The 14,920-nt window shown below is 51.1% G+C and overlaps 6 protein-coding genes across 6 annotated transcripts; 3 read left to right on the forward strand and 3 right to left on the reverse strand.

Moving 5' to 3' along the window:
* Positions 1-551: 551 nt before the first annotated feature.
* Positions 552-2,286, forward strand: DSM5745_05879 (NEDD8-activating enzyme E1 regulatory subunit; the record flags this gene model as incomplete). The annotated part of the gene is made up of 2 exons (XM_026747895.1): positions 552-926; positions 994-2,286. 2 exons carry the CDS (start codon positions 552-554, stop codon positions 2,284-2,286), a joined length of 1,668 nt encoding a protein of 555 aa, XP_026603727.1.
* A 470-nt stretch (positions 2,287-2,756) lies between these two features.
* DSM5745_05880 (putative ubiquitin-protein ligase (Asi3)) lies at positions 2,757-7,134 on the forward strand (the record flags this gene model as incomplete). Its single annotated transcript, XM_026747896.1, has 5 exons — positions 2,757-3,098; positions 3,146-5,599; positions 5,852-5,914; positions 6,307-6,736; positions 7,043-7,134. The coding sequence occupies 5 exons, from the start codon at positions 2,757-2,759 to the stop codon at positions 7,132-7,134; spliced, it is 3,381 nt and encodes a 1,126-aa protein (XP_026603728.1).
* A 1,170-nt stretch (positions 7,135-8,304) lies between these two features.
* Positions 8,305-9,007, reverse strand: DSM5745_05881 (CFEM domain-containing protein; the record flags this gene model as incomplete). The annotated part of the gene is made up of 3 exons (XM_026747897.1): positions 8,305-8,651; positions 8,732-8,870; positions 8,924-9,007. The coding sequence occupies 3 exons, from the start codon at positions 9,005-9,007 to the stop codon at positions 8,305-8,307; spliced, it is 570 nt and encodes a 189-aa protein (XP_026603729.1).
* An 899-nt stretch (positions 9,008-9,906) lies between these two features.
* On the reverse strand, positions 9,907-10,606 carry DSM5745_05882 (putative DNA polymerase delta subunit 4; the record flags this gene model as incomplete). Its single annotated transcript, XM_026747898.1, has 3 exons — positions 9,907-10,050; positions 10,123-10,190; positions 10,240-10,606. The coding sequence occupies 3 exons, from the start codon at positions 10,604-10,606 to the stop codon at positions 9,907-9,909; spliced, it is 579 nt and encodes a 192-aa protein (XP_026603730.1).
* A 1,314-nt stretch (positions 10,607-11,920) lies between these two features.
* On the forward strand, positions 11,921-13,231 carry DSM5745_05883 (arrestin C-terminal domain-containing protein; the record flags this gene model as incomplete). Its single annotated transcript, XM_026747899.1, has 3 exons — positions 11,921-11,998; positions 12,050-12,934; positions 12,989-13,231. 3 exons carry the CDS (start codon positions 11,921-11,923, stop codon positions 13,229-13,231), a joined length of 1,206 nt encoding a protein of 401 aa, XP_026603731.1.
* Positions 13,232-13,998: 767 nt separating this feature from the next.
* On the reverse strand, positions 13,999-14,836 carry DSM5745_05884 (uncharacterized protein; the record flags this gene model as incomplete). Its single annotated transcript, XM_026747900.1, has 3 exons — positions 13,999-14,173; positions 14,243-14,496; positions 14,561-14,836. The coding sequence occupies 3 exons, from the start codon at positions 14,834-14,836 to the stop codon at positions 13,999-14,001; spliced, it is 705 nt and encodes a 234-aa protein (XP_026603732.1).
* Positions 14,837-14,920: the final 84 nt, after the last annotated feature.

Raw genomic sequence — 14,920 nt, forward strand, 5'->3', positions numbered from 1 at the left:
ATGGAAAACAAAGATAGGAAGCGGACCGAAGCTGCAGGCTGCGCATACGCTTCTATTAATATGCGGCCTCGGTGGAAGAGTCCGGGGGAAAGATGGCCGGTGGGGGGAATATACCCCTCCGAAGCGACTTTTCCATGGGCCACTCACCAGCGATTGAAAGGGGCATTCCGGGGAAGAATTTGCATTGCAATTGGCACGTTGAAAGAGACCCACCCTTTTAATTGGCGTTCTCTCTAGACTGCATGATCTCCTTTCTATCGTACGTACCAGAAAAATCGTCCAGTAGTCGTCACGATCCCATGTTGACCTCGATGCGAGGCTCAAGCAAATGGTGGGGTGCATTGTCGTCATATGCTTTGTGGCCTTAGGGCCTCAGGACAACATCCTCGTGCACATATCACGTGCCTCGGCCGGATGATTAATGATGCCTGTCCGATGATCACTACAACTTCAAGAGTCAACGGCATCAAGATCCCATAAGATATAATATCCAGATTCTTTTTCTGGTATATCTCTTCTTTATCCTAACACACAGTGGTCATTGGTTTGCAATGGCATCGGACTTTCCCCACGCACTGGCTGGGCCGTCGTCTAAGGAGAGAAAGTATGATCGTCAGCTGCGGCTCTGGGCTGCCAGTGGACAGCAAGCTCTGGAAGAATCGCGGGTGCTTTTGGTCAATTCTGACGGGCCGTGGGGAAACAAGAGCACGGGTGTGTCGGGCGTAGTCGGCGTCGAAACGCTTAAGAATCTCGTCTTGCCAGGCATCGGAGGCTTCACGATCGTCGACCCTGCTGTTGTGACCGAGCCAGATCTTGGGGTCAACTTCTTCCTGGAGAACGAGAGTCTAGGCAAGTCAAGAGCTGAAGAGACATGCCGGCTGTTGACAGAATTGAATCCTGACGTAGAGGGAAACTTCCAAGCTAAGGTATACCTGCAACGTAGGGACAAATCCCCAAGCCAGCTTCCTGATGCTAATTCGTTTGCTACACCAGCCTATTGCGGAGGTAATCCAGGAAGACCCTGGGTTCCTGGCGCGACATAAACTTGTTTTGGTCTCTGGACCCATAAAGCAATCATCCTTGCGGACCCTTTGCGAGGGTGCCAAAACGCTAGGGATTCCAGTTCTCTATACGCGGTCTGTTGGGTTCTATTCCACATTTTCTCTTCAGCTCCCCGCTGTGTTCCCAATTGTAGAGACGCACCCAGATCCAGAGTCAACGCAGGACCTTCGTCTTCTCAGCCCTTGGCCGGAGTTGGCTGCGGCTGCTGGTGGCATTAGCAATCTGGACAGCTTCGACGATCATCAGCACGGTCACGTCCCATACGTATTATTACTTCTCCACTACCTAGAGAAGTGGAGGGAAAGTCATGATGGAAATGCGCCATCAAACTATAAAGAGAAAACAGCATTCAGAGACTTCGTGCGGTCTAGCGCAAGAGCGAACATCCCCCAAGGAGGTGAAGAGAATTACGATGAAGCCGTCGCAGCCGTTCTAAAGGCACTCAACCCATTCAGTCTGCGCAGTTCCACCAGGGAAATATTCCAGATGGAGGAATGCAAGCAGTTGACCGCGGACTCTGCTGACTTCTGGGTCATTGCATCGGCCGTTCGCGAGTTCTACGAAACACATCAAGTCCTTCCTCTTCCTGGGTCACTGCCTGACATGAAAGCGCAGTCAGCCGACTATGTCTCACTGCAGAACATTTACAAATCAAAAGCGAGAAAAGATATAGCGGAAGTTACCGAGACCATTAGAAGGATCGAATCCCAGTTGGGCCGCACCTTCGGAGCTCCCGACAAGGATATTGAATTATTCTGCAAAAACGCTTCTCATATACAGGTTATTCGTGGACGCGATATTCCACAGGTGGATGGAGATGCGCACACTAAGAAGCGTCTTCGAGTCGAGCTTGACAACGATGAATCTCTTATTCCTGTTCATCTAGCATTTCAAGTGTTGGACATCGTGGTGACGGGGATTCAGGAGGGGAAATACCCCGAAGATTCCCTGGACGACGAAGCAATTTGGTCTGTCGAGATTGATCGTATTCTCGCTGGCATTGCATCGGACGCGCCTATCGACGACGAAGTCCGAACTCGTCTCCTTGAAGCCGCACAGGAGCTGCGGAGAACGGAGGGTGGCGAACTGCACAACATTTCCTCCCTTACTGGTGGCTTAGTAGCACAGGAAGCCCTCAAAGTGCTCACGAGACAATATGTACCCTTGGATAATACATGCATCTTCAACGGCATCCGCAGCAGCAGCGCCATGTACAAGCTATGATGGGATACGCTGTGTGAGATTACCGGAAGACGCTGATATGAAATTGGCTATAACTAGAATAGCTTCTCAAATACGAAGTCATGAATTACCATATTATGTTCCGGGTCCTGGTCATATTCGTAGCATGGCTATATACTAAGTTACTAACCCTCGGCAATAGCACGTGGGGGCGATAGCAGCAGTTGCCTGTTCGGGCTAGTGGCGGAGTCGGAAGTGAGGCCGTGGTGTGGAGGGATGAGCATGTCTTGAACAACTCAACTACCAACTTCTCCCGAATCAAGACGTCTTTTAATGCTCTATACGCTCAGTACTAATGCGCACTTATTGAGCTGGCGTTTGATTTTCTAGCATGTCAAATACCATGCATACTCGCTGATTCCGCTATTACCGCGTTTCCCCGGCATTTCACCCCGGCCAGGGCCAGGCACCGTCCGTCGGCATTGCTCCAGGTGCTTCGGAATCGGACATAAATGTCTTCTACACAGGCGGCTGAGATTATTTCGGCCGCCATGAATACTTCCGCAGTGCCATCTTCTTTATCAGCCGTAAATCTATCTTTGACTCCACGCGATCTTCTCTCACTCCCCCTCCGCGGGCTCCGACGAGCAGAAACGTTTGCCATTTCGTTCGTCCCTACACGCCTTGCAAGACTAGTCAGACTTCAGGATATGAACACACAGCTCTGGAATACACCTGGTGCGGGACCACAAATACATGTTGCGGCGGCGGCAACGGAGGCTGCTGGGGAGGCTGCAAGAGGCGCGGTAGGGGCCGCAGCCCAGGCCGATACCAGTATTCATTTCGCAGACCTTGTACAGGGCGCCATAAAATTCAGCGGCTTCTTCTCCTACCTCACCAGTCGGTGGTCGCTCGCTTGTTTCACAGTGGTGAGGGTTCCGGTTTTTTGGTTAACTTGAGCCAATGTTCTAATTATTTGGAGGCGCTCGTTTTGAACAGGATCACGATATATGCTTCTACAAGGCGACATCTCCACTTGGATTGGACAAGGCGGCTGGCGTTACGCATAATCCCTATTCTTCTTTTTGTCTCCCAAATACACACCCTCCTTCGGGCCATCAAATGCCAAACGTCGCCTGGCTATCCTGAACTCCGCTATGGCGCCCCCGGGAAGAGTCTGGTATTGGACCATGGTGGAGATGGGGGCTTTCTATATTCACTCAGCTCGGCTTTACTTCCATGGGAGACCGACCAACAATCGTGCAGTGCGATGGGCATGAACCGCGTTGGGTCCGAGATTCCTAACGGCACTTTCAGGTTGCTGTGGCCCGTTTTTCTGCGAATATGCTTGGGCCACTTCGTGGAAACACTCTCAAGCTCATTACAGGGACGTCCCGTTGTCCCTGAGGGAGGAATGTCCATTTTTGAACATTCACTCTCGTTCGCCGAAGCAGAATCAACCATTAGTCAGTCATTAGGCCTGGGGCCATTCAGCTCACCCAAACCAAGCACAGGCGGAGACAGCAGCGGTGATGGCTCACGCTCATCCCTTCAACTGCTCACTAAATCTCAAATTTTGGACCGGATGAATGTCACCCCAGAGTTACTGCTGATTGCGTTGATCTCTTGTTGCCACTGCTTATCTTCCAATGTACTAGATGTTCTCGGCAAGCAAAGCAGATACCGCCTTACCAACACCACTTTCTGGGGTCTCTGTTTCATGGCCGCAATGGCATGGGGTCTTGTTTATGGATCTCCAGTGGAAATTGATGGGTTATCTATGAGATTTCCGACCGTGTGCGTGGTCGGCTTCATACCCCATCTTATGATTCTAGTCGGCATCATTGTATGTGCGGCAATTTACTCTATTGCCCTTTTCATAACTGCTTTCTCTCTACCTTCTGATATCCCCCAACAGTTATCTCTCCGTGAGAGATTTGGCCTGGCGCATGAGAATATGCAAGGATCCAACCAGGTTGGCAGTGTACGCTTTAGCAGACACGAGGATTTTTACACTGCCCTGCTCAGGATTGGGTTCACCGCTTTGACGGCTGCGAGCGAAGCTGTCTTTCTTAACGAGGGAAGGAGGGTTGTTGCGCGCAATATGACATGGCTGGAGGAGGATAGACTTGCTGAGATCGAACAATCCCGCCGCCGCTCCTCTCAACCATGGCCGCAAAGCTCGGGTCCCCTAACCGCAGATATTTCGCTGGAAAGTGGCGAGCCTGTCACCTTTGAGATCCAGGGAACTGCGTCAGAATGGGAAACCGGCTACGGGCGGGAGAAGAAGTTTGAGAAGCCTAAGAACAACAAGTCACGAACTTCACGGTATCAAACTAACCCTGGCGGTGTTGGTGCCTTCCGTGGGCTCGTTCGATGCTACCAGGGGATTGCTTTTTTCCGCGCAATCTTCTATCTCATGTTAAAGTGGGTAGCATATGTCTTTGATAAAGCTTTATCTCGGATTGGTATCACTGCTCGGCCAGAATGGATGAGGAGGGTTGTAAGGGGAAAGGATACGCAGGATAACTTAGCAGACACGGCCGTTGCCGAACCATTGGACTTCTGGATGCTTACGGATGACGGAGAGCTAGAGTTGCCGGTCAACCATGAGTTTGACGTCGAGAGAGAGATGAGAAAAAGAGAACGGCTAAATGCAAGTGACGGAGATTCCTTCGATGAGCAACGCTTGGACGAGAAGCTCTACAATTGGTGGAAAGCGGGGGGTTCATGGGGCAACCAAGATCAAACGCCGGATTATCATCTGCCTGAAGACGACTGGGATGACACAACTAGTGTTGTATCGACCGTGGCCACCGACTCCGAGTGGGAGTACGAATCGGATGGCCGACGCACACCGACACAGACTGACCCGTTCCCCGGCCGGTATTCCAGAGATGGCACCCCTGCGCCAGAGTCGCTCATGGACGTTGGCTCGATTGCTCGTCTTCTCGACCCGCGCGACGAAGCCACTCGACAGGAAGCTCGAATCTTAGCAGCTCACCTCAACGCCGGGCGAGAAGGACGAATCATGACAAGACTTCAATATCTAAGACAGGTCGAACGGCAAAGAGCCCAGGTCCTGCTAAGCCCGCAGCACTCCCATCTAGCAGCGAGAAGCTCGAGTGAGGGAAAGCAAAAGCCCAGCACACAGGAAGAGTCCGAAATCTTAGAGAAACTCATCCTGGACAAGCGCTCTGCAGCCTCCTCGAGCAACGGCAACACCGAGCAAACCTGGGAATCCGGCGCCTCGGGCCTAGGATCTAGCGGCCCTCCCTGTGTCGTCTGCCAAACAAACTCTCGCTCCATCATCGTCTGGCCCTGCCGATGCCTGTGTATATGTGAGGATTGCAGGGTGAGTCTAGCGATGAACAACTTCGGGAGCTGCGTGACCTGTCGGCAGGAGGTGGGCGGGTTTGTACGTTTATGGGTGCCGTAGGGTTGGTATAGTAGCCCTGTCGTTATCTCGTTTTCTCTTCTAGTATCTGATATCCCTATTTGTTGTGTTTTTCTTTCAGTCATGGTCATAATATAGCATTGCGGGACTCACTGAATTCATTTCTTATCTTTGGATGCATTGTGATACCATTCTCACTTACAACTCTAGATTTTAAGTGGCGCAGGGCATGGAGAGCTGGCTCTCAAAAAGGTGTTTAATATTGATGCTGGGGTATGTTGGGAGCTCCACATCCAGTTATAGTCACTTATTAATGGGTATTTCTCTTGAGTTGCAGCTGATTGCCTGGGCTCTGCCTGTTCTTTCATGTCATTTTTCTTGTGTTATGACCTTTGGTGACGAACCTTTTAGGCTTGGTGTTCTGGTGTTAGGGTGTGGTCATTCACCAAGCGAGCATGCAGTGTGCCTTTGCGCGCTTTTTCCCTCCCCTCTTGTGCCTTGACATTTAGTCTTTTTCTACGTCCTCTTTCTTTTCATTCCCTTACTTCAAACAGTTCCCTTGGACATTGCATCTTCCTTGTCATTTTCCTGTTGTCATATCAACTCCAAGCATAAAGCATATCTTCTGGATAGAGCCTGGATACAGATACACTTCCTCTTTGCAGCCTCTCGATTCACTGAAACCCACCATGTCTTCAAGCAATCCCAATGATAGCGAGCCTCATTCTTCGGGATACGAAGCCGACATCAGTGACCAGATTTCTGAAGCTAGCACTGTAACCACCACCGATGCCGTGAACGATCGTAGCGGCGAAAACAACGAAAACAACGAGCCCGAAACAGGAACCATTTGGATCGGCTGCGATGTGCGAGATGCCGGTCCAGGAGTTCGAAGCGATGATAATGCAGAATTTGGAACCATAGTGATCGGATGTTCCCTGAATGATATGGGCTTCGATACCTACCAGGCCTACCTGGACGCCGATGACCATGACCAAGCTACCGTGGAACACATCGAGGATGTTGGAGAAATGGCGGACGTTGAGGACTCGAGTGGTGCGGCTGGTGATGCGAGCAGCAAGAAATCGAGACGCTGTAAGCAACTATTTTGTCGTTTACTTCCTTCCTCTTCTTCTCTTCTTCTTCTCCTTTTCCTTCTGGTTGCTCTTCTTGATCTGCTTCTTGCTTGTCTTCTTCGGTGAATTGGCCGTCCCCTCCTGCAATGGTGCGTTTCTTGTCTCAGCATCGCTGTCTTGCGCAGTTTGGCCATGTGTTTCACTCTCCTCCTCTTGATGTGGGCCATGACCGGCGTCAGCGTCTTCATTCCCGGTGTTCCCTGGCTCAGGTGCACCGCGAGATGATGCGACTTCCTGCATATTTCATATCAGACCCCATTCGCAGTGCAGATGAGGAACACTAAGCTGATAAAAGCATCTCGCAGAGACGAAACACCTACCGAGCCCGGTCCTTCGCCGGTCAATCCAGCGGCTTGAACATAACCTGCCAAGTACCAAAACACCCGATAACCCCAGGTCCAAGGACGGAAGCCCTTTTCAGAGGTTCCCCAAGACAGTATAAACAGTATCCCCATCATCTAAACACATCATTATTACTGCAACCACAAACGCATCCCAATGTCCGTGACCCACAAGCTGCGCTCCCCAAGAAAAAAGAGAACTCACCAGAATCGAGAAGATAAGCTCCAGCGTGGAAAACAATATCTGAACAGGTTCGCTGCTTCCCCCAAAAAACACGTCGTTCACGCACTGATATATGAGCCAGCCTGTACGCCAGACATAGCGAACCCATGAGTACAGAAGCGAACCCAGGATCACCAAGACGAACATGACTATCTGATAAGCACGAAAGTCATGGCCGGTGAGCCCCGTCTGAGGCCGTCTGAACCGTCGAGGACGCCACGGCATTTCGCAGTTATTGTCGGGTCTCCTGTGTTCTTTCCGTTGTCCTTTTTGGTGGGGTTGTCTAAATCGTTGAACGTCGTTATGTCAATTGTTGTAGCGCCGCTTGAACCCATTTATACTGGCTTGGGCTCTTGGTTTATGTTTGTTGGCTTTGTTGGTGGAGTGGGAAGGGAAGGTGCGATGGGAGTCTCCAGTGTGAGAGGGGAAGGAGCAAGAGTCCCTAGATGAATAGAGCCTTTCAAGCATCGCTGTGGTGATTGTGTTCTCGGCGCCGACTAAGCCACGACTAATCAAGTGAACTTCAGTTTCTTGCAATGAGGTAGCACTACAATGGTTAAAGATACTGGGTCACTATCCTTACAAAGACCTGTGCTGGAGCTGGAGTAGGGCTGTGATGTTTGTAGTCCAATGGCCTAGAGGTACTAGCCCTAAACTGCATCAAAGCAGGAAATGTACAGATTGGATGTATCAAAGAAGTGAGCAGGCATTGCACACTGCATCTTAGTTTCTTTATTACCACCTATTGGCTTGCAGGTGTGGCTTCAAATTCACTCTACGCACTGATCATTATCCAAAGGCATGTTTTCAAGGTCAAATAGCTTAGGTTATGAATTGCAATCAAGCAAGCTCAGTACACGATGACTGACACAATGTAACATCTACTTTCTCTCCCCAGCCTTCCTGCCACAGCCCTTCTAATAGATTCTCTACGGAAACAAATTCTCTAGTACCATCCCTTCATCACATCAGATACCCAGCCGCAATAGCTGCCGCAGCTCCAGCCAACTTCCCTCCAGCGCGGAAAGACCCAGCGCCCCCGAGAAACTGCGACGAGGTAGCAGCCGGATCAGACGGGATCAGCTGGCTCGAGACACCAGGGGTACTCGGCGACGACATCGGAGTAGTCGTATCAGTCGAAGTGGAAGGCGTCATGAGAGGCCCAGAGGGGTTGACCGAACTGGGCGTGGCACTTTCACCTGTCGTGGTTGGGCCATCTCCTGTAGTTGTAGCTGTAGTTGCGCCGACTGGCGGGATGGAGATAGGAACGCCGGCGCTGGAGCATGCGGTCATCACAACGTTGGAGACGGCTTTGAGCAGGTTAGTCTCTGAAGAGGATGAACATGTAGAGCATGAGATGAGATGCAGTGCTCGATGACCTAAGACGTACAGGACTGGTCTGGTTCGCTGCAAGCTTGTTCGACGCAGGGAGTCACTTGTTCGACAAGGGCGGGCTCGCGGCAGTGGCAGGCAAAATCGGTGAGAGAGGGGCAGCCGTCACTGGACATGGCGTTGAGGAAACATTGTAGCTATCCGGGGAGTCAGGTATAAGCAGAATTCTCGTGCGCTTTGGTGGACTCACAGAGCAGGTGGGCACATCGGGAAGACCTTGGGCCAGTGTGAGGCTGGTACCGAACAGCAATGTAAACCCGATATAAAGCTTCATTCTGATGAGAAAGTGGTTTGCGGAAACCTCGGACCTTATCTTTATAAAGCCAAAGGGAATAGAACAGGCAATGTAGACAGTAGCAAGCAGCATTCAATTCTGGAAATATCAGCTCACTTTATACCCTTTTCAAGGGCCATATGGCTTGCCCTTTAGACACTGAGATCACATGCATTGCGAGAAAAGGAGCTCCGTATATAGCCGCTCATTGGACGGTGCATCAAGAAATGTCCCTGGTTTCGATGAACTGAGGGCCCGTGTACGCGCTGAGTAGTGACACAGGCCGGTGGCTCGTAAGAGGCTGCTGAGGTGACATCGAAATGGACTAACGCAGGCGCAAAACTTTGTCTCGACTCCGCATTACCAAGACAAAATACAGCAGAGAGTAAGAAGGCATTCTCCAGCATGCAATCTGTGCCAATGCTGCACAGCTAAGAAGAAGGTATGACCACTTGCAAGGCATCAGCAAAGAGCAAGGATTCAAGGACCACTAGACTTTCTGTTGAGAGTCAGAGCAGGGAAAAGGGTGTGACGAGCAAACTCAAGATGGAACAGGCAAAGCCTGGGAGGAAGTGGCAAGAAGCACGGCACATTTGCTAGCCACTCGAGCTTGGGGTCTCGAGGAACTCCGGCTCATTTCCCTCGAATATTGCTTGCTGTTGTGCGAGATTGCAGATAGTTCCCGTCCCCTATAGCACTCAATTGGTGGTCACGGACACACGTCGGTAGGCTGAAGATGTATCCCATGGTGAATAAAAATAGAAATGAGATTCTTCAAAGGGTATGTACAGTATGCTCCAAACGCCGAACCTAGCCCTCGTGTCGAACGCCAACATATATGTCAAGAAACCACCTCATTAGCCCAAGGTGAATTGTTACATCCGTCTTTGGAGCATGACTCATGACATCAATTCATCGATATAAGCGCGTTGCCCAGCAGTTCCCTCCTGCTTCAAGAGCACTGAGAGAACTTCCACTGGAGGGTTAAGTTTGAGCGAGTTTGCTCGCCTCCATCGTTTCAGACGGGCGATGCCAATGCAAGGCTAGATGCTATTATTAGCGAGGTTGCCTCCCAATGGCCGGGTATTTTCAATGGCTGCTTGTGCGGAACGTACCCCATACTGGCTAGAAAGATCAAAATGCCGCAGGATCTTCTCGTCCAGCGAAAGGCCCTCTTGATGAACTAAGGACGGTCAGTGCGTCTCCCACTATCAAGTAAGGCAACCATCAACCTTTGGGGCCCCTATCCTTCGACTCCTCAGTATTCCAATATTGTTGCAGCTGCTTCTTTGTGATCTTGGCCGCTTTCTTATCCTCCTCCGATAACGGTTGCTCGATCTCGGCCTTTGCTTGAGACCTCACAGCAAGCTCAGCCACATGAGGCTGCCCGGGTTCGACGGACTTCGAATCTGATAGATATTTCGATACATCTTTATCGGAGATATCTGAATCAAGGGACTCTAGAGCTTTGGTCTTCTCGGACGGCGTCGAAGGGGCAGCAGACGGCTTTGTTACCCTGGATTTTGCACCAAAGGATAAAACGGGCTGATTGGAGCGGGCGGAAGCAGTGTTGCCTCCACGACGACGGGCGGGCGGCATATTGTTTGATTCGAGATTCTGTAGTCGGAAATATCGATGCTGTTCACGGTCTAGGCTGCAGGATGTCGTTGAGGTCGATGAGTGTGCGGAGGTCAAGTCTGGCTCGGGATGTGTGGGGGACGATGTCATCGCCTGTTGCGAGGGCAACCGATCCAGAGTCAAGACTCAGTTCACGGACTGACGAAAAGAAGATTGCAGAGGTCAATACTACATACTCGAACCGTACATTTGCATAATAAAATTTTCCATCCCTGATTTTCTAGTTCTTGGTAATGCGACATGGTGCAAGTAGGCCTGCGGGGTTGCTATGATGAGTAGGTGCTTATGCTCTCCTTACACAACTCCATACTACGGGGTAGTAAGGTACAAAGTATACGAGCCGCAGAGAGCCTCATTTTGTTCCGTACTCCGTGGAGTGAAACCCCACCAATACGACAACCCAAATTAGTACTCTGTAGACTCGACAAATGTGCCGGCTGCTGGACGCTGGACGAATGAGCGATTGCAGTGATATATAAATGCAGGCAATATTCGCCTAAAGACGGACCATCGGCCTCGCCCCAGGTTTCACCATCGTCAGACCTGGAGTCAGCGTCCCATTGATAATGGAATATCGTTGATCTTATCAGGCGGCAGGCCTAGGCTTGCTCGAGGATCTGTTGGATGCTTTGCTTGTAAGAAGGTAAGATGACCCCAAACAGCGATGACGTTTGAGACGCCGAACGACAGAAGAAGTAATGATAATCATTGGAGATGGAGAACTAACGGAGTAAAGGAATCAGCTAGCGAGCACCGAGTGAGGAGGGGTGCTTTCAGCTCATAAGCCCGAAGAGAGAAGCGCTGCGATTTACGATCGCCTGAAGTGGTTGTTGTATACTTCGCATCGCTGAAGCAAGGCTGGACTAAGTATTCCGAGTCATTCAGCTTCCCCACCACGCCGGCAGCACCAACAATCAACTTGCACTCTTAGCCGCTTTCAACGCCCTCTGCGGCTCCGTCTCTCCATCCTGATCCTGTCTTGAGACTTCAACCCCTTTACGACAAGACAACCCTAGTTCGTTCTTGACCCTTCTCGAAACGCTTTGATCCGGCCGTGGCAGTGCCTGGACCTGCCAAGGTACCGGTACCATTCCAAGCCGTTGCACCACTGTCAGCGTCGCCGGATCAACCGCCAGCTTTCTTGTGCCGCCTCGAGCCCTCTATGAACCCTTCAAGGCTACTGACGCCGAGCTCAAATAGTCCGCAATCACTCCCTGAAGCGCATTCCCCTCACATACCACCCGCCGATGGTGGTGCGGGAGCTGCGCTCTCACAATGGCCGCCTTTGTGCGAGTGTCGGGGCCTGCAAATGGCAACTTTCTGATCGGATACCCGGGGATATCGGCGACCATGGTGCGTTATATACTGTAGGATATGATAAACCATTGCGCTCACTATTTCCAGCCACGAATACAGGGAAAAGTCGAGATTAGACCCAGCGTCGGCATCACGGCCCCCGTCAACGTATCGCTCGTCACAGTATCTCTCGTCCGGCGAGAAACGATCCACCCGTCAGCAGACTCGGTCGCAAAGAAGCGCCTAGCGCCTCCTAGGAAAGACATCTCCGATACCGTTGGGAAAGAAATGCTCCTTTTCCGTTGTCCGGCTGGTCGAGAGTTCGAGGAAGTTCTATCAATGGACCTGCCGTTCGTCCTATTTATTCCCTTCGGACGGGGCGGACCGGACGCATCTAGACGAGTTCCGCCGGCTAGCTTGCAGCTGCCCAGTCGCACCGCGGAAACATTCTACGAGATTGTGGTGATGGTGCAGCAAGGGCATTCGGACCAGAGAAAGTATTCGTTTCCGGTTCCTATCGCACGGTATGACACGCTATCGACATTTGGGATGTACAATCGCCCGGAGTCTGCGGAAAGTGTATCGGATCATCTGGTGACGCTGGGTATCTCCTTACCGCGGTGGTCATATGGCCCTCTCGATCCCGTCAGTGTCTACGTCAAATTGTCCCCGAATCCCGACTGGATCAGCAAGGCCAGAAAGGTTACGATAAACAAGATCACCATTGGAATTGATGAGGAGATTATCTACAACCACGAGGGTGACGAGCCTCAACGTAAGGTCAAAACGTTAACGAAACGGACGGAACCAATTGGCGTGAAGATGCCTCCGACTGGATTTCTGACGAATATGGGTCTAGTGTTCCCAGCGAAGGATATGCGTGATGGAGAGGGAATCCTCCCAAGGGGCAAGTCAGGATTCCCCACATACGCCGTTAGCGGGTTTACCACTACAGCAACCCTCTATAAGATTGAATACTATTTGACAGTCAAGGTTTGTGCTAGGAGCCAGTTGAAAGGATAGTTCGCTCAAACTAACGACTTCCAGGCCCATCTAGCATCCGCACGAGATATTGTGATAAGACAACCAATCGTCGTCTGCCCTCTCGATCACGCTGGATGCAAAGAGGAAATGGAAGCTATCGAACAAGCAGCTCGAGAAGCCGCCCACATCAACCCGGACAACCCATCATTACCCTTACCTTCAATAGTTCGACCCACGGACCCCAACGGCCTTCGACATCTAGGAGTCGCCATCGTCGGCAATCAAAAGAAGCCCCTGATAGATTAAACGAACGGGGAGTGCCGCAACTCATCACGCTTACACTCAAAACATGCCCTCACCATTAAGCACCAACCGAAGATCTCACTCTACACATACCACCCGAACCGACTGCCACTATACAGAACGGACCGATGGGTTGACGATTTTGTGGCTAACTAGCAAGCTGAGGTCAGCCTGTGCTGCACTGCAAGATCTCACTACATCACATATACACAGACGTACGTGTCGCCGTACAACACTGCAGCCTGGGCAAGCAGAGGCAGAAGCATAAGCAGGCCAACTACGTTTCACGAATGCATGGCATACGGAGTTCATACCTATTTCTTGCATCTTGCCGTTTTATTCGTTTATTCATTATCTATTTTTCTTTCAATTCTTCCTGGATAGCCATACCTTTCTGTATTTACTGTCCTTGTCTCTGGTCGGGTCTGGGAACTGGGGCGTGTCTTGGTCTTTTCTTCTGGATTATCCTTGGTTCTTTCCGCCACGGCCGTTGAATCTAGGAGGAGCTTAGGGGTTGGAGTAGGAATAGGAGTTTATGCTCGACTGCTTTCAGAATAATCTGGCTGGCTACCGGTTACAATCTAGCTCTGCCTAATCGAATATACCTTTAACTTGCACCATCTTTTACTCAGAGTTCACAGCAACGGTACCAGTACCATTGCAGGTAGGATATACTTCAATCACTGTGAATGTACAGTCAAGTATCTCTCGACAAGTGTACCCACTGTACACCAGATTCTACGGCCTTTTGGCAGAAGTATAGCGGCAGATCATGCCTCAGCATCGCTAGACTCCCTCCTAGCACCATCCCCCTGTCGCAGAAACTTAATACTAAACTCAACCCTGAACTCGCCACCAGGAACCCTCCAAGTCCGTGGACCCTGCGACGGCTCGCTCTGAAAGAATGCAAAGCATCGCAGGAAAAGCAGAGCCAAATGAGCCAGCCTATAGTTTTGAGGTTTAGCCAGCCATAACCACCTCAATGAGAAGGGTGGGGGAAGCGATTAAACATACCCGACAAGCAAACTAGCAATCAGCCCAACAATCAACAGCACGATCACGGCCCTGGCGGTCGCCACTCCCCGGCGATCAGGAAGCCACGAGTCAGGATTAATGGCGGAGGCCTCCGCTAGAGCTCCTGGTACGATGATAAAGGTGAAGAACACGACCACGGCGTCGACGAGTAGGTTTGGCCAGAGCCAGAGCGGGCGACGCGCGTGTCGAAGGCGAGCTAGATTGAGAGATGAGGCGATGGAAGCTAGGATACACTGGGATTGGTTTCAGTTAGCATATCTTGTTCCTCTTCTTTTGAAAGGAAGAGTCGGTACGTACGATAGCAGCTAGGTCCCGGATGGCTACAACTAGGTTCCAAAATAGGTAGAAGCCGCCTGGTCCAGCGGCGTCGAGGGAGCCAACTGTCAAGTACAAGACTAGAGCAAGGACTGACAGGGCCGCTGAAAGGTGGGTGAGGACTACTATAATTCGGTGGTAAGGTGGTCTCGCTTGCGGAGAAGGGGTGTCTGTGCTCTCTTGAGCAATTCCGTATTCGCCGACCTCTTGGGGGCCTGAGTCGGCTAGTAGAGGAGTGCTTTCTGAGACAGAGGCCATGATTGCAGCTGGGGAGTGTGCTGGAGAGATGGAGACGCGTTGTAAATGAATAGGAGGAGGAGATAGTTATATTGCTTGGGGCCC

The sequence above is a fragment of the Aspergillus mulundensis genome (assembly GCF_003369625.1).
Source record: "Aspergillus mulundensis strain DSM 5745 chromosome Unknown scaffold_5, whole genome shotgun sequence".
In the NCBI taxonomy this organism is placed as follows: Eukaryota; Fungi; Ascomycota; class Eurotiomycetes; order Eurotiales; family Aspergillaceae; genus Aspergillus; species Aspergillus mulundensis.